This window comes from Colius striatus, chromosome 20 (assembly GCF_028858725.1).
Source record: "Colius striatus isolate bColStr4 chromosome 20, bColStr4.1.hap1, whole genome shotgun sequence".
NCBI lineage: Eukaryota > Metazoa > Chordata > Aves > Coliiformes > Coliidae > Colius > Colius striatus.
In genome coordinates this window covers 3,004,950-3,027,053 of record NC_084778.1, presented here as the reverse complement: position 1 = coordinate 3,027,053, position 22,104 = coordinate 3,004,950, and the positions used below count along the sequence as shown (strand labels likewise).

General features: G+C 54.0%; 1 protein-coding gene across 1 annotated transcript; it reads left to right on the top strand.

The window, feature by feature from the left end:
* Positions 1-12,404: 12,404 nt before the first annotated feature.
* On the top strand, positions 12,405-17,409 carry RTN4RL1 (reticulon 4 receptor like 1). The gene is made up of 2 exons (XM_062012569.1): positions 12,405-12,441; positions 16,061-17,409. Exons 1-2 carry the CDS (start codon positions 12,405-12,407, stop codon positions 17,407-17,409), a joined length of 1,386 nt encoding a protein of 461 aa, XP_061868553.1.
* The last annotated feature ends 4,695 nt before the right edge of the window (positions 17,410-22,104 follow it).

The following is a 22,104-nucleotide window of genomic DNA, read 5'->3' as shown; positions in this document are numbered from 1 at the left end:
TGGAAAAGAACTTTAAGCTCATCAAGTTCAACCTCTCCCCTCACCCTGCCCAGCCCAGCACTGACCCCTGACCCACAGCACCTCAGCTCCAGGGCTTTGGGATCCCTCCAGGGCTGGGCACTGCCCCAGCTCCCTGGGCAGCCTGGCACAGGGGCTGACACCCCTCTCAGGGAAACAGTTCTGCCTCAGCTCCAGCCTCAGCCTCCCCTGGGGCAGCTTCAGCCCATTTCCTCTTGTCCTGTCATTCATGAGTGGGGAGAAGAGTCTGACCCCCAGCTCCCTGCAGCCTCCTGTCAGGGAGTGTCAGAGTGCTCCTGTCTGCCCTCAGCCTCCTCTTTTCCAGGCTAAATAATGCTCCAAGCTCAACACCAACTCTCCCAAGGACTCTCCTCTGGGGACCCTCCACTGCCACTTTCCCAGCCTTAGATCTGAGCTTTGGAGCTGTGGTTTGCTCCAGCAGCTCCTCCTGTAGCTGCTCACCATGTGCTGCCACCAATTCTCCTGCTCTGGTGCTGCACACCATGGCTCCCCAGCTCCCCAGGAGACATTTAGGCAGCTCTCCATGTTGGAAGCAGAGCAGAGCTCTGGAGAGCCGCCTGCGGCACAGCGGAGCGGCGCTGCCTGTGCTGCTGCAGCAGGGAGGAACAAATCCCCAGGCAGCCAGGGCACTGTGTGCTGGGCAGCCCTGGCTGGCAGGTGGAGAGGAATGGGCAGCCACAGGAGTACACAGACAGGTTAATGGCAGCCATGGATGCTGCACAATTGGATTTCACCTCCCTGTTTCTTAAGGAATCACCATCTCTCCTTTGCTCAGCAAGCTGACAGTCCCTCTGCTCTCCCCGGGAGCCTCAGGGGCAGTGGGGTGACCTCTCACCCATGGAAAGCCCCCAGAAGACCCTTCCAAAGCCTCCTTCCCCTCGCTGGGCTCCCCAGACACAGGGTTACCCGCAGAGGCCGTGCTGCACAAAGCCTGGCTGCTCGCTCGCTCGGCTTCAGGCGACCCAGACGCCGGCTGGGTTTATTGCATTGCTGCATTTTGTTCCACTCTGTTATTTGCCACGATTGAATTTGCTGCTGTGGAGGCAGGAGCTGGCCCAGCCACAGCTCCTGTGCTGCCCAATGGGACTGTGACCTTGGCTCAGTATCTCCCTCAGCCGGGTAACTCAGAGCTGGGCGTTTGCTTTGCTGCTGCTGAGCATCCCGGGGCTGGCTCAGGCTTGTGCCTCAGCCACAGCCTCTCTCTGCCCCACTTTTAATTGTTGACCTTGTAAATGCTTTCAGGGAAAGCATCTGCCTTCCCAGCTCCCTCCTGTGTCTTTCTTCCCCTGATTGTCCCTCTGTCCTCCTGTCCCTCAGATGCTGTCAGTTTGGATGCCACACTCATGCCCACGGTGCCTGAGCCCCTGACAGGGCAGAAATGCCCATCCCCACCATGCAAAGCCTCCCCCAGGTTTCAGTCACACCTCCTGGCTCGTGGTGTCAGGTGGGAAATGGCACTTCATCCTTCTCCTTCCCAGCCTTATGCAAAAAGCACCTTGGGCTTGCCTGAAACAGCAGCTCCTGAGCTCGTTTTTGTGCTGGAAGCTGTGTGGTGATGGGCTGGGAGGGTCTCACCTTCCAGTTGAGTGGTCTTTACAATCATACAACTGCTTTGGTTGGAAAAGAACTTTAAGCTCATCAAGTTCAACCTCTCCCCTCAGCCTGCCAAGCCCAGCACTGACCCACAGCCCTCAGCACCTCAGCTCCAAGGCTTTGGGATCCCTCCAGGGCTGGGCACTGCCCCAGCTCCCTGGGCAGCCTGGCACAGGGGCTGACACCCCTCTCAGGGAAACAGTTCTGCCTCAGCTCCAGCCTCAACCTCCCCTGGGGCAGCTGCAGCCCCTTTCCTCTTGTCCTGTCATTCGTTACTGGGGAGCAGAGAGTGACCCCAGCTCCCTGCAGCCTCCTGTCAGTGAGTGTCAGAGAGTGCTCCTGTGTCCCCTCAGCCTCCTCTTCTCCAGGCTCAACACCCCCATCCCTCAGCCCCTCCCCAGCCCCTTGTGCTCCAGCCCCTTCCCCAGCTCTGTGCCCACTGCACTTTGATCAGAGCCAACCCACGCACTGGCACCGATGCCCCACGGGCACCGAGGCTGGAGCAGAGACACGGGGCCATTGTCAGAGCTGTGGCTGGCAGCTCTGTGAGCAGCAGAGCAGGGGCAGAGCCAGGCAGGGAGGCTGCTGGAACCTGGCTGGAACCTGGCTGGAACCTGGCTGGAACCTGCCTCTCTCCCTACCACAGCCACAGCTCTTCCCCCCCTGCCCGCGCCGTCGCCTCTGCCCTGTGATTGAATTAGGGGGCTGGAAGCCGCCTTGCTCCCAGGCCCAGTCCCACTGTGCTGGGCTCAGAGGCTGAACTTGAGAGGTGTAATTGAATCAGGTCTGAGGCAGACAGCACTCCCAGAGCCGTGGGCATCTCTCGCCTCCTCCCCGCCCGGCCAGCGCTGACGGATGCTCTGAGGCACCAGCTTGGCTCTGGGCCGGGGTTTTGGGGCTGCCAGGGTGCTTCTGTGCCCTTCCCAAAGTGGGCAGCTTGTGGGGTGAGGTGGGAGCAGCAGGGGGACCACACAGGCTGTGTGTCTGTGCCACCCTGCCTTAGGCTGGACCCCGTGTCCTTATGGCAACAGCCACCCTCAGCCTCCCTGGGCACAGACAAGTGACAAGGTGCAATGATTAAAGATGGGAAGGACTAAATGAAACCCAAAGGCTTATTCCAATCAGTGGCAGGAGGGTTTCCAGCTGCACCTGCTGTCCTGGGGGCTGAGGGACGGGATCCAGGGAAGGGGGAGAGATGCTGGGTGGGATGGGGATGGCTTTGAGGCGCTGGCAATGCCTGTGGCACACAAAGGCTGCTCTGTCCCTGCCCAGGAGAGAGGCAGCACCAAGGGACTTCACAGGGATCTCTTTGTCAGTGCCCCCAGATGAAGCCCAGGGGAGGCTGGCAGAAGCTTGGCACTTACTGGAGTGAAAAACAGGGCAGAGCAATGGAAGCAGGAGGGGGACGAGCTCCTGTGGCCCCAAGGCTCCTCTTCAGGGGCTGAATCCTGCCACAGCCCCTCACATCCGTGTGTGGGAGGATTTGGGGAGCAGGGTGAGGCAGAGCAGGCACTGCACTGCCCTGCAGGGGGGGAGCAGAGGTGGGAGGCTGGCTCCAGAGGAGCAGGCAGGGTGGAGGTTCCTGGGCAAGGGGTTTCTCTTGCAGCTGAGCAGGCAGGAGCCCGGGCAGGCAGCAGTGGCCTCTCCCTGCCAGACGTAGCTGTCCCAGCTCCCCAGTGGTGTGACACCACTGTGCTATTCTTAGACTCCAGGAGGTCTCTGTGGGTAGCTGTGAAGTCCCTGATGCCTCCAGCAGCTCAGCAGATACCAGGGCAGAGAAGGACCTGCCAGCACTGGTGGGGATGAGAGGCCCCAGTGAGCTCAGAGAGGGGTGTGTGGCACTGAGGGGTAGTGGAGCACCCCTGGCATGGGGCCACGAGGAGCTGTGCAGCACAGCCTGTGCTGGAGGCACAGCAGCAAGTGGCAATTCATTGTCTAATGAGAGGCTTGGCTGGTGAGGAGGGCATGGAACCCCTGGGAACACCCAGGGGGCTAGTGGCCACCAGGAAAGATGCAGGATCCAGAGCTCTGCATGGAACTGCACCTAAAAACCACACCTGAATGTCACAGCATCACTCTACAAGTGGAAACACAACGTCCCCATGGAGACAGGGGGGAAGCACAGCAGGGCTGTGTCACCCTGGGACACCCCATCCCATGCTGGAGGAGGGCTGAGGCTGGGCAGACATGGCATCTCCCTGCTCCCCCCATCCCCTCCCCAGCTTGGTTTCCAAGCAGGAGTGTTTAAATGCCTTTTATGTTGTGACTCAAATGATGAAAGGCCCGAAAATGGGACTAACAAAGACGAGTTGTACTTCAGAATGAAAAACCCCCATGAAAGCAGCAGATGCTGTCACAGGAATAAATTGTATCAACAGCCATCAGATGGGAAGTGAAAAGTCAGAATGGAGTTACTCCCTTTCCTGTTTCCAGAGAGAATGGCTGGGTCCATGAATTTAAGCCAGAATCAGGTAGGATGAAAGGCTTTGTGTGACAAGGCATTTCAAAGCAGCTGGGAGCCTCCAGAGATGATGTGGACGCTTGGACAGGGAAATGGAGCCCCTCAGTTTTAATGAGCATCTCGGTTGCCTCCCTTCATCTATCTGCCAAGATCTTCCCTTTTTGATTCTCTCCCCACCCTCCCCCATTTTCTGCTGTTTGCTCTTTGTTTTAACTTTGCAAAACGTGCATTTAAGCAACACGAGGTGAGGAGGCTGAGGGTGAGACATGGCACTGCACACAGCCACAGCTGCTGCTGGCTGCAAACGGGGCAGCAATGGCATGTGTGGCTGGAAACTGCTGCAGGAAAAGGGCCTGAGGGGGTTGGTGACAGCAGCTGAACATGAGCCAGCAGCTTGCCCAGGTGGCCAAAAAGGCCAGTGGCATCGTGGCTGGTGTCAGCACTGGGGTGGCAGCAGGAGCAGGGCAGGGGTTGTCCCCTGTGCTGGGCTCTGGGGAGGCTGCAGCTCCAGGGCTGTGTTCAGTGTTGGGCCACAGGGACACTGAGGGGCTGCAGCGTGGCCAGAGCTGGGGCAGGGGCTGGAGCACAAGGGGCTGGGGAGGGGCTGAGGGATGGGGGTGTTGAGCCTGGAGCAGAGGAGGCTGAGGGGACACAGCAGCACTCTCCCACACTCCCTCACAGGAGCCTGCAGGGAGCTGAGGGCCCATCTCTGCTCCCCAGTAACAAATACAAGAGGATACAGCCTCAAGTCACCCCAGGGGAGGTTTGGATTGGAGCTGAGGCAGAACTGTTTCCCTGAGAGGGGTGTCAGCCCCAGTGCCAGGCTGCCCAGGGAGCTGGGGGAGTGCCCAGCCCTGGAGGGATCCCACAGCCCTGGAGCTGAGGTGCTGAGGGTCAGTGCTGGGCTGGGCAGGGTGAGGGGAGAGGTTGAACTTGATGAGCTTAAAGTTCTTTTCCAACCCAAATGACCCCACGACTCTATGATGCCATGAAACACCTCCCTGCAGCCCCTGCACCAGCAAGTTCTGCTGCTGGGTCAGCATCACCCTCTTTCAGCATCACCCCCTATTCCCTTCCCAGCCCTTGCAGTGATTTCCCATCTCCCTGTCTCCCTTTCCTGCTGTGAGTGGATTGAGCACTGCTTATAATTACCAGCAATTAGGCTGCTGAGCCCTTGGAGCCCCCATCCCATTGTGACTTGCCCTTGCTGTGTTCCAGGCCCTCAGCTCACCAGCCAACACCAGCCCAGCCTGCTCACAGGCTATTTTTATGAAGCTTTTAATGCAGCCACTTCTGTGGCACTGGGGGATGTGCTGCAGCTCCACAATGTCCCTTCCCAGGGGGGAGGGATGAGCAGGGGGATATTTTGGGATGAGATGTCGGCATCACAGCAGGGTATTGGCAAAGGGCCGTGTCCCAGCCATGCTCAGCCCCTGCATCTTAACCCCCAACTGCTCCTGCTGCTGGATTTGGGGGGTTTTGGTGCTCAGGGAGTGGTGACACCCAATCCTCGGCTTCCCCACATCCCCCCACACCTGTGAGGTCTAACCAGGCACGTGGCATCTCCCCACTGGCTCCTTAAAGCTCCTCCTGGCTCCGTGTGAGGCCCCAGGAAGGCTCTGCATGGTGGGCAGAGGAGCAGCAGAGCTCAGCCTCTCCCACTGCTGCTTTTAGGGCTGTGCTTTTCACCAGCTGCTATGAAAAGTTCAGTGGCAAGCAGGGGAAAGGTCCCTGACAGGCAGCCACGCTCCTGACCCCGTGTGCCAGCTCACCCCTGCGCTGGGAACTGGGTTCTACTGGTGCCTCTGATGCTCTGTTTGGCTGCCAACCCATGGGGATGTTCACTGGGAGGGTCTGTCACGTCATGCAGCCACCCTGAGAGGAGACTGAGGGCCTGGGGAAAGGTGCTGCTGCCCATGTGAGGTGCAGAGAGAGCTCTGAGGCTGTGGGGCCGTGTTCCAAATGACGCCATCCTTCCCCCCCCTTCCCCTCTCTTCTTTTTTGGAAGAAAATGTGACAGAGCTGGTGGCTTTGATGCCTGCCCATCAGTCTCCTTCCCCCCTGCTGCAGGCAGAATGATGTGCTGCTGAATGGGGAAGAAGGGACATGACAGGCTCCAATTTGCCCTCTTCTCCACCAAACACAAGGACATTCAGTAAATGTGCAATGCAGAAAGGACTGCAAAGGGATGAAAGGGAGCCCACACAGACCTAATTGGCTCGTGGCTCTCAGTGGCACAGGACACTGCTGGGGTCGAGACCTCAGCAGGATTACATGTTTATAGAGCTAATGCTGTCCCTATCAGCCATGGCAGCATAAAAAACACTGCAGAAGGGCCCTTTGCCTCCCTGTTTTGGGTCACCATCCCAAAGCATCCCTGCTCCATCCAGGTAAAAGTCCACCCAGCACATCCCTGGCTTTCTGCAGCCTCCAGTCTTTGCATCTCCTGTGGATGTGGACTGATGGAGTGTGCACTGAGAGCCCAGGCAGCTGTCACTTTGCTCTTCCATCTCACATTTGTTCTGTTCTGGCTGCATTTCTGATCCTAAAGAAAGCCTCTCTAGGTCCCAGGCAGCCTCTGGCAGGGAAATGAGCTGGTGGATCTGCTTTCCCTACACATGAGCTCCTTCAGCTCCTTTGATAGCCGATCTGATGGGGGCTGGTGCTCCTCTGTGGTGGGTTTTGTCATTTCATCTGCAGTTGTTTTGCTGTAAAGCACCTCTGAAGGGTTCACTAGCCTGTGTTGGTTTACAAAGGACACCATCCTTATTACTCCTGTGAATGAACTACTTTGCATTTCTGTGAATGGGAAGGGAGACTTGTCACCTCAGGACAAAAAGGGAGTGGAAGTATCTGATGATCCCCTGAGAGCCTCAGACAATCCACTAAGCTCATCCTCCTGTATTTCTCTTTCCTCAGGGGCAATTGGAATTATTAGTCCCTTCTCAAGGCCCTCAAGATCTCCCTGTCCTTTGCCAATTGCCATCCCAGCTTTGCTGCAGGCTGTTGGCACGTCCCACCGAGCCCCCTCCTGTGCCAGGGACAAGCAGAGGATGCCTGGTGCCTGCTGAGGCTCAGGACAGCAGTGCCAGGAGCTGCTGGAGCCCCTGTTTGTGCCTGAAATCCTGTAGTATCTCTGTACACCGTGCTTGGGGTGTCCCCTGGGCCACTCTGTCCTCTCTGGGAGAAGCTGGAGCATGCTGGTGTCCATCAACACCTCCAGCCCCAGCAGAAGCCAAGGGCTCGACTCAGCCATGTGCCATCTCCCTGCAGTGTGCTTTTCCACTCCAGGAAGGTCCCAGTGGCTTTTGAGATGAGAGTCCATCATGCACAAGGGGATGAGACAGGGGCTCAACAACCCCTCTGGCAGCAGGGAAAGGAGAGGCAGGGAAAGATGATGTCTTCCCCCTGGTCTGCAGTGATGGGTCACCTGGGAATCGTGGAATCAGAGGTTCAAAGCTGCACCAGGGGAGGTTTAGGCTGGGTATTAGGAAGCATTTATTTACTGAGAGGTTGGTCAAACCCTGGAATGGGCTTCCTGGGAATGTGGTCAATGCCTGTAGCCCAAAGCTCTCTGTTTAAGAGGAATTTGGGCAATGCCCCTAACAACATGCTTTAGTTTTGGTCAGCCTGAAATAGGCAGGTGGACTCAATGACACTGATGGGTCCCTTCCAACTGAAATTTCTCCTCTCCTCTCCTCTCCTCTCCTCTCCTCTCCTCTCCTCTCCTCTCCTCTCCTCTCCTCTCCTCTCCTCTCCTCTCCTCTCCTCTCCTCTCCTCTCCTCTCCTCTCCTCTCCTCTCCTCTCCTCTCCTCTCCTCTCCTCTCCTCTCCTCCATTCCATCTGCCTCCAGACCCAGAGACAATCTGATTTAGATCATCTCTCCCAGTGCTGCCTTGCAGGCTCTGCCCTGAGGTGCCAGGTTTGTGCCCTGTGCCAGCAGCACCCGACTGCAGCTGCACTCCAAGGGCATCGCTGCAGTGGAAGCTGTGCTGCAAACTGGGGTTAAGCAGAGCAGATTACACAGGGAAAACACCCTCTACACTCCCTCTGTTTATGCATGTGATAGTCCTGAAGAAAGGATTTAAATGGAACAAGTTTCTGTAGCAGTTTCCAGTCCCACAGCCACTTCTCTTGGCCTCCTTTTTTCCCCCTTCCCCTCCTTTTTCTTTAGCTGGAGCGGCAGGAGGAGGAGATGCAGACACAGAGAGGAGTGCTAATTAAACAGGGAGCTCCACATTAGGGTACAAATCCTCTGGACCAGCACAAACCCTGCCAATTCCTCTCTTTATTTACTATTTTTTCAGTACAATTGCAATTTCCAGTGGTGCCTCCAGCACCGCCAGAGAGTTCAGGGGCTGCTCTCGCAGAGGATTAGCACGCTGCAAGCATTATTACTTTCCTTCACTGTGGATTCAGGAGTGATTCCCTGATGGCTGCACTCTATATAGAAGGGAATCGGTGCTAATTTGTTTTTGAGGATCACACATCCACCAACATGTGAAAGACAATCCTGCCTCTCCATGTGTGTTTCGAGGCAGTGCTACGGCAAACAATGAAAAAGGAGCAAGCAAAGGAAGGCAGACCTCCCTCACCAGGAGAGATGGAGCTGGGAAAGAGTGGCCTCTCATTTTGCTTTTGCTTGTGGGAGTTGCTGCAGCATCTTGCCAAGACTGGTTTGGGTTTTGGCTGTGGGCAGCAAGGGCTTGGGCATCCTTTACCCAGGAAGGCTCAGGGACACCATTGGATGGGATGTCAGACAGACTGAGCATAAAAGCCTCTCTTATCTCTTTCCCCCCCCACCCTTCCTTTTAAATCATCCTGGAATTTAACTGCAAGAGAGAAGTAAATTAACTAATTGAATCTGTAGCAGTGGAGGGGATGGGCACCTGGCTGGAGAGCAGCTGCCCCACCACCCATCGCTCCTCTGGCTGTGTTTGTGTGATTCAGAGGGACGTGGCCCATGGGGAGATATCAGAGACAGCTGAAATGGAAGACAAAGCTATTGTTTCAAACAGAGTTATTGATTTTTACATTATTACACTATGAAATTTATGGCCTGGTTTCAAGCTGCAATAGGAGTTGATGACCACCATCCAGAAACTTCCAGGTGACCTTGGCCTCGACTTTGATGGAGGAAGGTGAAGAGCTCCAGATACTGGGTCAGCAAATGTAAAATGAAGCTGTGATGTCCTAAAGGACTTGATTTTGGGGTGCTTCTCACCTCAGGTCTCTGCCCTGAGCTTTAGGTCACAGCAAACTCCAAGCTGGTTGACAGCAGTGATGGAGTTGGGGGAAACTGGACCTTTCCAGCTCCAGACAAAAGCTGCTTCTGCTGTTGAGTGACATTTTCCTCCTCTCAAAGCCTCCAACCAGAAGCACCACGATGCCTTCAGAGCTCCTGAGCACAGTTCTCCATCTCTAACCACTCTCCTGGTGCAGCTTGGCTGGCCAAGGGTTTGCTCAGGTTGGTCCCTGCTGGAGAAACACAAAGCATGGGGCACCCAGGAGAGGATGCAACATGCAAGAGAAAACCCAGAGGAGGGGAGAGCAACAGGCAGCTGCCTGCAAAGGGCACTTGGTGCTGTTTCTCCCATCCCAGTAACCTGAGCAGAATTTGCTTTTTAACATCAGGGTTACCAAAGAGGGGTCAGGGTGACTAAGAGAAGGTTTATATCAGTTACCAGCTGAGACCCCAGTGACACAGGAGGGTTTGTAGGGGCCACAGCACTCAGCAGCCTAAAGCCTTTTCCTGGCTTTACTTTAAAACATACCTCCTGACACACCTTTTGGCATCAGCCTCTTCCCAAACCTTTCCCAAGCAATATTCTTTCCAAATTTCCTTGTATCCTTCTTCCTCTGGGATCAGCCTTTCCACTTGGCAGCAAAGGAAGGCAATTTCCAGCTGCTGGAGGTTTCTTTCCCTTGTAGTACCTTCTCCCTGGAACATCCCTGATGCTGCACCCCGAGCTAACGTCGAGCGAAGCCAGTAGCCTCCAAGCTCATCTTCTGCCTCAGAGGTCATAATTGCCATTAAATCACAGCTTGCCTAACCAAATTATGCAAAACTGAAATTATCTCCAATGATTTTTATGTTGCTGAAATGTTCCAGAACTGCTGGGGTGATGACTGGGGGATTGGGAGCAGCTGTCACTCCATCAGAAACCATAACTCCAAACAGCTGGGATCTGTCAGTTATTTATGACACAGGTTGTGGGGATGGAGGGGGGGGGAAATAAAGCAGCCCAGAAAAGAACTAATAAAAACTGATGAAGGTGGCTGGGTGGTTGCTGGGTGGTTGCCAGTCTCTGGCTGAAAGGCAGCTCTTGGAGAAAGCAAAGCCCCCAGCACTGAGAGGTGCAGCTGATGCTGCAGGACCGTGGGGCAGCACCTAAAGGGCTTTGCAGGGAGGCTGAGAGCAAGCTTGGTGCTCACTATGGAATGTGAGCTTTGTGACAGTCAGGAAAGGCTTGTTTATTTTATCTTCTGTGTTGCAAAAAAAAGGAAGACAACCCCCCTCCCCTCCTCCTCTCCAAAACCCCTGCAGGTACTAAGCAGAGGTCTGACACTGCTTTGTCGAACAGTCCCACATGTGAAGTTTTGCTCTTGGCTCACACCCAGTTGCTGTTGCTGCTCTGGCCCTGCCTTTCATCGTCCTTCACCTGCCAGATGAAACTGTGAATGTTTGAAGCTTCTTTTACTCCCTTAAACATCATTTTTCTCCCTATGGCAGCACAAACAGCCCGTTCTGAGTTAGTTCCCAACTTTCAAAGTGTATCTTCCCTCGGGGGCTGTAGCTGTCTCTCTGTGCCCCAGTTCACTGGGGGTGGGTTCAGAAAGCATCCTTGTATAGATGCAGGGTGTGAAAGGGACAGGGAAATCTCTCTCTGGAGCTCCTTGGCAGAGATTGGTTGGTGTTACACCAGGTGTGAAGTTGGCCTCAGAAGAGGGTGAGTGATGAGAAAGCTTCTGCCTTTTTTGATCATCTCAGCTGCGAGCAGAAGCCAGATGCTTTGTCCCCACTTGTAGCTTGCTCTGGTTAAGTATTATTATTTATATTATGTAGTAGCTATACATAGTGTTTTATGGCAGTAAAGATGCATAAATCAGCAGCCAGAAGACGAGGGCTTTGCTCTAAAGAGCTTATAAATCTAACAGCTTGAGCAGCACCGGTAATGGACACAGTAAGCAGGCAGTCAAGTTGGATGTAGACAGGAGCTAAGATGGGTCTCCCAAAGCAGATGGTGGTTTAGGAGAGATTTGAAAGAGAAGCAGCCTGCTCCATCCTCGAGGGCAGATCCTGCCAGAGAATTAGATGGGCTGTGACCCATATAAGCCCGGCCGGGTGGGGAGGTGAAAGCGTCCATTGAGAAAGAGGGAAGGGGCAGGAGGTGGGGAGGACTGGTGATGGGGCTGCCCTTTGGGGGGCTCTGCAGGTGTATCTTCCCTGGGGCTCAAGCATCTGTTCATGTCCTAAGTGATTCCTTTGCCCCTCAAGTCTGAGACCCCTGATGGAAATAAGCAGCATTACATCTTCCTAAATAAATCACAGGATGGCCGGGGTTGGAAGGGACCATTCTATGACCTCTAGACACCATCCAGTCCAACCCCAAATAAACCAAGGCTCTGCTTTGCTCCAAGCACTAAAAGCCTTCAAATGCAAGAAAGCTGCCAGGGCAGTTACTCTCTGGCTTGGGCAGTGCTGTGGGGACGGGCTGCCGTGGCGGCAGAGCCCGCTGCAGCCCTTTGAACCTTCCCCCACAGCCTGATCCTGGGGATCAAAGCAGCTTGTGAAAAATTGCCATGCTTATTTATTTCTTCCCATGCTGGCACCGTCCTGGGAGGAACCTGGTCTGGGCTGGAGAGCAATGTGCTGTGTCTGGCCGAGCACACTGGCTCCAGGTGTCTGCATTCCTCCAGCCCCTCTCGGCTCTTGCACCAATCGAGGCTTCACGCTAAATGCATTTAGGCTGTGCAACAATTAATCCCGTGCTACATATAGAAAGCCCTTACTCATCAATAATGCATGCAGGAGGAGTGATTTTCACTCTCAGTAATAAGGCTAAGACAATGGCAACAAGCAGGTAATGGAGAACATTTATAATGATGTTAATCTAATAACGAGGCTGGTGCTGTTAAAAGTGAGGCTGCAAACTGGACGCGTCCAAAGATGAATTATTTCAAGCATTCATTAACCGATGCCTAATTAATGCCCAATTAGAGAGATGCTGCATGGGAAATGGTTTGGACAGGCAGATGAATTCATTCCAATCATTGAAACCTCAGTCAAAAGCAGGAGGCAGCAGAAGGATGAGGCGAGCAGAAGCCAGGGTGGCGCAGCACACCAGTGGGAGAAAACCGGGTGGGAAACAGCTCCTGGCTGGTTTCAGCTGTGTCACCAGGGCTTTGGGTTTATTCACTTCACCCAGAGGGTTCTGTAGGATTGTTTCCATGCTGCCTTTGAAGCCCTCCCTTCGTGGTGAGCTCCAGAGCACATGCTGACCCTGCATCTTGCAAGATGAAGCCGAAAGGGCTGCATCGGGAATAACATCAAGTTCAACAAGTTAGGCAGGGTCTGACTCCCAGGGGAGCCAAGCTGGGACCTCTTGGGAAGCTCCCACAGTGCTTTCCAGTTTGGGAAGCCCAGTGAGACTCAAGCACTCCCAGCTGCCTCGTCCCAGTGAGGTTTGGCTCCTGGCCACCACAATGCCAGCGTGACCAGCCTCGGGAGCTTCATGGCTCCTCGACCACAGCCTCTTTGTTTCTCACAGGTCTCATTCCCAGATCTAAACTGTCACCAGGCTCAGGGGATCCCAGGAGCAGCTTCTCACAGCACTAGGCAATCAGCAGGTTATGAGCTTGGAGAGAAAACATCCTTGATGAGACCATGTACCTTGAGTGCATCTACTGCAGGGTCCATCCATTTCCTCTTCCCAAGTCCTGCTCACCTAATTATTTGTAAGCATCCATCCTTCTGCCTCCCCATTCCCCTCACCCTCGAGTTGCAGCACATGGTTAGAAACACATCCCTGGCTTTACTTCCTACTATCATACTCATGGGAAGCTGAGACTCAGGAACACCCCAGACCATCCTCCCTGCCACACCATCCACCACACCTCCCTCTCTAGGAACTCCAGCCATTAACTCCCAAACACCTGTTAATTAAAGAGATGGACTCACTTCCCTCTGACCTTTACCTCCAGAGTTATCCCTGCAGGCAGGGAGCTGTTAAACACACAGGAGCCTCTGCCTTGGCCATGCTCCAGGAGGATCCAGGCTGCCTTCCTCCATCACCACAGCCTCCTGTCACCTCCATCCCTATAGGTGAAATCCTATGTGCTGCCAGATCCCTGCCCAGCTCCACCTCCCGTCAGTAATCCCGTTAGCCTGGCAACTGTCGTGTCACAGAGCAGAGCAGAAAGCTGTTGTTTGGAAGCAATATGTAATCTTCCAACCTGCTGCTTATAGCAGGGAGATGGTTTATTGATTCAGACCCTTGTGATTTGGTATTTGCAATAACAGACTCTGCATGTGGGAGATCATCACAGCGCTTGTGCCTGGCAGGATTTGACTAATAAACATAAGACCTACAGAAGGCTTTGCACTTGAGTGTCACCGAGGTAAGATGGGCAACATGAAGCCATCCCACCTTGGCAAAGCACACCCATGGGTAACACCCCAGCAGGATGCAGCTGCAGATGTGGCTTTACCTTTACCATCGATACCAGGTGCTTGGGCTATCGCAGTATCCTCAGGATGTCACTGGAGCATCTTTCTCATGAGGACAGGCTGTGAGCCCTGGGGCTGCTCAGCCTGGAGAAGACTGAGAGGAGACCTCACTAAGTGTCAGGAGGATGGGTGGGTGCTTTTTGCTGTGGCATCCAGTGACAGGACAAGGGGCAATGAGCACAAGCTGGAACACAAATTCCACTGGAACAGGAGGAGAAGCTCCTTTGGTGCTGAGGTGAGGGAGCCCTGGCCCAGGCTGCCCAGGGAGGGTGTGGAGGCTCCTTCTCAGGTTTCCAAACCCACCTGGACACGTTCCTGTGCCCCCTGAGTGAGGGGAACCTGCTGTAGCAGGGGCTTGGGCTGGAGGAGCTCTGTAGATCCCTTCAACCCCCCCCAGCCTGGGATTCCACAGCACTCCTCCCCAGGCTGCGCTTGCACGGCGAGTCGCAGCGAGGGCTCCCGTTTTGGCAGGGAGCTCTGGGTAGTCAGTGCCTGCACGATGCTCCCACCAGCACAGCCCCTCTCTCCTGGCAAAGGCACGACAGCAAAGCCAAGACTCTGCTGGATGACTTGGAGAAACGTTCCTTTTCCTACACAGCCGTAGGAGTTGTCGCGAATCCAACGTTCCCTGCTCACAGCCCTTTGCTGGCAGCGGCACAGGGATGAGACATCCCCATCCCTCCTGGGAGCCAACCAGCTCCATTGCTGAAGGGCAGCTCCTGGGAGAAGTTTCCCCTTTTTCTCATCACAGTCCAAGGCTTTGGCCTCTTACTGGTGATTTATGGGGAGTGTGAATGAGTTGCCGGGAGAGGATGGGTCCAGGTGGACGGGTCACCCGCTGTTAACTAAGTGGCAAAAGATCTCCACACCAGGCAAAAGGCACCATGGTAACCATGGAGTTGGATTTCAAACACAATTAATATGAAAACAGTCATTTGTTGGGGGTGGGGGGGTGGGTTTGTTTTGCTTCCCACTTGTTTTCAGCTGTAGGCACTGAAAAAGAAGGGATTGTCAAAGCCCAAGGGGTCCAGGCTGATGGACTTAGCTGGTGATAACGACGTGGGGTAATTAGAGATGAACTCCACTTCCACTCTGGTTTTTCAGATGATTACAAGCTGAGTGCAAGGCGAGGGCTCCTGGGCAAGGATGGCCCCAGCAGCTCTGTGCTGCTCTGATGATCCTCCTTCCCTCTGTAAAGTCCAGAGGCAGAATTCATTAGACAACCAGCAACATTTTTGTGGTGTAAGAGGTGGGAAAAAAACCCAACCCAGCCAAATCGAGGAGGAGACAAAAAAAAGAGGAATGAATGAGAAATGACAAGGCTGTGCAAGGAGTCTGAAAAGCCACTCAGCACAGAAGGAATAGCCTGAAAGCAAACCTGGTGTGAGGAGTGGGAGAGAGAGGGGAACGGGGCGGCAAAAGCAGCGCTCTGGGAGCTGAGCAGAGGGAGGGGATGATTGTTGCCTTTGCTCACCACTCCTTTGCAGTGAGAAAGCCCCGGTCACAAGCAACATACTGTAACATTAAGAGGATGCAATATGCTTTGCCACAGGACATCCATTTAAAAATATGTCTGAGCATCCCACTTGCAAAGGGAGTTTTTCAGCTCACCAACTGCTGACAACATATTTCTTTCCTGGAAATCCCTCGGGTTTCAGGGTGGAGGGTGGTGTCTGACGACTGTAGTAAAAAGAGAGAGGGCGGGGATGGGTCTGTGCCTTTGGGGGAGCTGCCTGTGCTGTGAGGATGCACCACCCAGGGGGATTTGAGGTTGATTCGCTGGGAATCACTAAAGCTCTGCACTTCTTAACATGAGGAGAGGTTTTACAGAGGGGGGGTGGCCACCCACAGGGGGGTTTGCATCTCCTCTGTTTGCCCTCACACCTTTTTTGCACAACAGCATTCCCTCCCTGCCCACGGGCAAAGGGCTTTGCTGCCAGCGTGGATTCTGACTGAGGAAAGTCCCTCCTGCTCGTTCTGGGGCTGGGAGAGGGACTTGCCTGCCTGTTGCAGGCAGGGTGAGGAGGCAGGGAGTACTCCATACGTCACGTTTCAACTACCGTGGGTGCCGAGCCCACTCATCCCAGCCTGGTGGGTGACTCAGGAGCAGAGAGCAGGGCTGAGTGAATTGGGAGCGTTTTCCAGCCAGAACAGGCGGCGCTGGGCGGGTGGGTGGGGGGTGCCCCAGTCCCTGCTGACGCCGCTCTCCCCTCTCTCTGCACAGGGGGGTTTGCAGAGCTGCTGCTGGTGCTGCTGGGGCTGAAGGTGCCCGATGCCCTGGGCTGCCCCTCCGACTGCGTGTGCTACCCATCCCCCATGACTGTCAGCTGCCAGGCTCACAACTTCGTCACCATCCCGGAGGGTATCCCTGAGGACAGCGAGAGGATCTTCCTCCAGAACAACCAGATCACCTTGCTGCTGCGGGGCCACTTCAGCCCCTCCATGGTCACCCTCTGGATCTACTCCAACAACATCACCTTCATTGACCCCAACACCTTCGACGGGTTCGTCAACCTGGAAGAGCTGGACCTGGGGGACAACCGCTACCTAAGGGCTTTAGCTGCAGACACCTTCCAAGGGCTGGTGAAACTCCACGCCTTGTATCTGTACAAGTGTGGGCTGAGCTCCCTCCCCAGTGGGATATTTGGTGGCCTCCACAACCTGCAATACCTTTACCTGCAAGACAACCACATCGAGTTCCTTCAGGATGATATTTTTGTTGACTTGGTTAACCTCAGCCATCTTTTTCTCCATGGAAACAAGCTCTGGAGCCTCCATCAGAACACATTCAGGGGACTAATAAACCTGGATCGGCTGCTCATCCATCAAAATCAGCTGCAGTGGATTCACAGGCGGGCTTTTCACGACCTCCGAAGATTGACCACCCTGTTCCTGTTCAATAACAGCCTCTCGGAGCTGCAGGGGGACTGCCTGGCCCACCTGGGAGCCCTGGAGTTTCTCAGGCTGAACGGGAACCCGTGGAGCTGCGACTGCAAAGCCCGTTCGCTCTGGGAATGGCTGCACAGGTTCAGAGGCTCCAGCTCCAGCGTCATTTGCGAGTCCCCCGAGCAGATGCACGGCATGGACCTCAAGGTGCTAAGAGCAGAAGACTTTAGGAACTGTTCGGGGTCCGAGTCGCTCCATCAGATTAAACACACTTTCTCCACAGCAGACAGAGGAGCCTCCAAAACCCACCACCCTCACCACTCCTCCAAGGAGAAGGGGAAGGAGAGAGGGGCCGAGAACAGTTTGCACAGCAACCAACCCGCCGCTCCCCCCGGCTCCCGGCCGGGCTACCGCAAACCCGGCAAGAACTGCACCAGCCACAAAAGCCGGAACCGAACCTCCAAACCGGTACCTTTGGGGCCAGGGAAAAAAGGGCAGGAGGTCCCAGACTATGTGCCTGATTATCAGCACAAATACAGTTTCGGGGTGATGCCGACGCTGTCCCCTAAACGTAAGGGTAAGTGCACGAGGCGGACGCCCATCCGCCCTCCCAGCGGCGTGCAGCAGGCAGCCGGCTGCTCGGGGCTCAGGGCATCGCTCCTGCTGGTCATGGTGGCGTTTGCAGCAGTCGTACGCTGAACCCAGCGCCCAAGGACGGAGCTGAGCTGTACTGCCACCAATCTACAAAGGACCAGAGTTTCTTTTCTTCTTGTTTTTCTGTACGTGGCGAGCGTTGGGCCTTGGAGGAAGGGGAAGAACGTTCTTTGTCTCTCTCGGCCTCTGCGTGCCTGAGCCGGGCTGCCGAGGCACACTGGATTAAAAGGCATTATCACACCTTGTCACAAACAGCCTAACTGAGCACCTACAACAACAACCAAACCAACCAACCAACCAACCAACCAACCAACCAACCAACTCCCCCTCCAAACCAAGGCAACCTTACAAAAAGCAGACCACGGGGACGGCAGCCAAGGCGGCGGCGAGGACCGGCCACACGGATCGTATCTGCGCCCTTGTTCGTCTGAGAGCGCTCTGAAGGACCCCTCCAACTACTGACAGGAACCTAATTGCTGTAAAAATCATCACCAATTAAGCCTACGCTTGTTTCTCTGAAAGTGAGTGCGAGGACACTGATAGTGATGTAATAAGGACGTTGGTTCTCCCACGTTTTAGCCCTTTTGGCTCCAAACCCAGAGGCCAAAGTTGGGTGGGAATCTCTTAGAAGACAATCTCAAACCCCTGAATATCTCAGGCATTACAGCAGAACAGGGCTTGCCTGCTGGGCTTGGAGTAGCCAACAACCAAAGGAGAAAGACTGATTAGAGGTGGAAGTAAACAAACCAACCCCAACCCAACAAACCCAACACTTACGAGGTACCTGCAGGAGGTGGGGCTTTTTTTTTGTAACCATGTTCACACATCTGCAACAACAAACCCCCCCCAAACCCAACCCCAACAAATGCACAGGCTCCCCCCTTCCCTTCCCCTCAATTATCCATATGTATGTCTTATAATGTTTATAAACTGTATGGAAACTATATCTTCAGAACTAAGGATTGTACTGTTGAATTTATAGCAGACCAGTATATGATTTAATTTGGGGTTGGTTTTTTTCCCCCTTCCTCAAGAAAACAACGTGGCAGCAGTGCCTCCAGATGCTGAAAGCCATTGGGCTGGCTCAGTACACGTGGGGGAACCACAGCAGACCAATGTTCTCAGCAATTCAGAGCACTAAAAAAACAACTTTGGGAGGGGTTTGTAGGGGGTAAATGGATGCAATGAAGCAAAGTCCATACCAAGAGAGCTAAAACTCACCCTTCCATCCTAATTTGTAACCCTGGGGAGAAGTGGGGAGGAAGAGATTCATTAGTCCAAATAAATAGAGCCATAGAGCTCTGTCTCCGGAGAGTGCTGCGAGGCCCCCGGGAGGGAAGGGGCTTTTTGGGGCTGGAGACAGAGAGGGGCTTCCGAGCCATGTTGGTGGTGTGAGGACCTTTATAGCTGGGCTAAGGTTTTCACTTGGGCAGCAAGGAGCAGTTCCCAGGCTGCAGATAGTCCTGACAGCGTCAGGAGAGGTTTTGTTTCTTAAAAGGAACAGGTTGTGTCAGGGGAAAGAGTCAGAGAAGGTGGAAACTACAGCTCGTAGAGGACCGGTGAGAAGCGTGGTGCCCAGGCTTTCTGGTCCACCATAGCAGAGGAAGGAAATGGTCCAAGGCAGCCATATGAAGGGGGTTGTGGTTAGGTGGAGGAGAGGGAACAGATGTGCATGTTCCCCTCATCCCAAATGAAACCCCCCAGCAGAAGGCTGTGTTTGCTGGTCGGGGACGCAGCAGAGCCGGCGGCATCACTGACAGCAGCCCACGGGCTCGGGGAGGTGCTGCCCAAATCCTGCAGTGGGTGTGAATTCCCTGTCAGCGTGGATATGTGAGACCAAACAGACACTGAAGTTAATGAAACAAGGGAAATAAAAGTGATCTTGGACAAGAAAAGGCTGCTGTTCATTTCGTAACCACACCCCAGCGGCGGCACGTTTCTCGCCTGTAGCTCCCGTGTGGGGCTGGGGAAGCCCGGAGGAAACGGCTCGTGTTTGCCATCAGACACCATCACCTTCAGGAAGAACAAGCCAGCTCAGGAAATCCGCTCTCCTAACTGCTTTGGGGATGGGGAGAGGGGATTTACACTGCTGCAGATCCCCTGGGGGTAACTGGAAATGGAAACTCCCAAGCGAAAAAGAGCTGTTGGGTGCTGGCAGCTGGGGCACATTGTCCTGGCAAGCAGGGACAGGCAGGGCCTTGGATGCTTCCTTTTTCAATAGCCTTCTTGGGGAATAACAGGAGAAGAAAAGAAGAGGTTACTTCATCAAAACCTCTCCCTTCCAGCTCCTACCCAAACTTTTCTGTCTATAGGGCTCTAAAGCTCCACTAAAGCGATGTCCAATGCAGCCAGAGCAAATAATCCGTGATGTGAAATAGCTCCCTCATGTCCTACTCTCTACAACCAATAGCAACTGAACGAGTCTGGCACTGTCCCTTAGAAGTGGAGAATGTTGTTATGTTGGTTATTTCGTTTGATACTCTGGAAATCAAAGCTCTCAGTGGGAGAATGAAGAAGAGAAGCACTTTATTAATTTTTTTTAAGCCTGTGTGTAACTCCTGGAACAGAGGAGTGAAATGTCAGCACAGGAGATGCTAATGTTTTATAAATGATTTGGGTGCAGCAGGCAGGATGGATAGTCTTGGAGATGAATTCTATTAGAACAGACTCAAAACCATTATTGTATTTTTAGTATCTTTCCCTTTAACATGTAGAAAAAAATAAAGGCAACTCCACGGTGTATTACAAGCCTTGTCAATCAAGCACTCTGACTCTAGCAATAAAGGCTGCTGTTTAAAAACCAGAAGGGAGACATGATACACTGCTAAATAGGTGTTGCTTGACATGGGCTGTAGGTTTCTGATGTTCCTCCTGCCTTTCCCCTTCGCTGCTGTCCCTCCCTGTGCCCGTCCTTCCTCCATCACCACAGCTCTTTGAGGATGAACTAAATTGTGATGGCATGCTCTGACACTTTGCCTCAGTAACTAACTCCCCATCTGCATGGTTCAGCTCTACCGTGGCCCCTGCTTCACTCTGGTGTGTTTTTTCCCCCCAATTCTTTCACACAGCATGTCTTCATGCATTTTGAATGTTGCTCTGAGGGCTGGCATAAATTCCCTCTTCTCGGAAGCGGCACTCCCACAACCTCAAAGCACACGTCTCTCCAGTCAGGCAGACACAGGTATCACCATGACTTGCCACAGTCTGGCTCAGGCTGGAGACACCTTGGTGAAACCTGGGGTTTAATTAGAATCACTTTCAGATGCCAAAGGTTTGACAGGGAGGTCCCTGGGTTAAAGGGTTGAAGCCCTGAGGTGGTGGTGAGCACCAAGGCCACTTTGAGCTGATGCTGGGCAGTGGTCCACGTGCTCCCATTTGGACAGGCTGCAGAGATGGGCTGAAGCCAGCAGGATGAGGTTCAAAAAGTTGATGGGCTAGGTCCTGTACTTGGGTCACAAGAACCCTTGGCAATGCTACAGGCTTGGGAAAGAGGGGCTGGAAAGCTGTCTGGAGGAAAAGGACCAAAGATGTTGGTTGACAGATGGTTTAATACGAGCCAGCAGTGTGCCCAGGGGGCCAAGAAGGCCAAGGGCATCGGGGCTTGGATCAGATATAATGAGGCCAGCAGGGCAGGGATTGTCCCCTGTGCTGGGCCCTGGAGAGGCTGCAGCTTGAGGGCTGTGGTCAGTGCTGGGCCAGAGGGACACTGAGGGGCTGGACTGTGGCCAGAGCCAGGCAGCAGAGCTGGGGAAGGGGCTGGAGCACAAGGGTGCTGGGGAGGGGCCATTCACTGTCACAGGCTCAACCTTTGGACGTGCATCAACTCCCCTGTGTGGGGTGTGGGCAGACAGGCTGCCTGTTACCACCACGGTTAGAAGCTGCTGTTAACTCCCCACAGCTCAGCTGCAAGCTCTGACTGTTCCCCTTGGGAAACATGTCACTTGAGCATTTATTTGCTCACAGGTTCCCTGTTCCTGTAGCGTTCTCCAGGCTGCTGCCTGCACCACGAGACGAGTCCCTGTCGCTGCAGCCGCCTTCCCCCTCTCTCCATCAGTGAGCTTTAACGCTCGGACTTGGGGCTGTTCATGCAAATCCTTTCTATTAAAAAACCAGAAATGCTAGAGAAGCCAGAGGAGACCCCAGACTGTGCCTCTGGAAATTCACCCCCGGCGGCAGAAGCCCGGTTCCTGAGTCAGAGCCAATTTTCTCTCCATTGTGCCACTTTTCCACAGTTTCATCCCGTAATTGCTAATCCGGAGCTTTTCATACATGCTTTGAAAACACAAACCATACGGCACTGCATCTCTTTTATCCTCCCAGGCAGGAGGAAAACCAAATGCCTCACAGATATTGAGAATAAATTCTGAGTTTAGCAGTCTAAACCAAGAGCACCAGTCCACAGTCTCTCCCATGACGTTTGTGACCCATCCAGCAACAGTTCCAAATGATTCCTTTTGTCTCAGAAAGTTGCTCTGCCACGCATGCCCCTCCCTTCAGAGGGACAGAGCAGAACAAAAGCAGCACTTCACATTGCTTGTAAGCTAGGTAACACTTTTTGTGGCCCTTCAAGTTGCCCCTTCCCTAAATACTCCATCTGCTGATGCCCTGTCTCAGCTTCAGCCACCTCCCCGGGAACACTTCCCAACATCCCATTTCCCATTGCAAGACCAGGAATCTTTCCCTGTGCATTTCTTACTATCTCCTTGAGGTCTTGTAGGTTGACATCATTCCTCTGTTCCA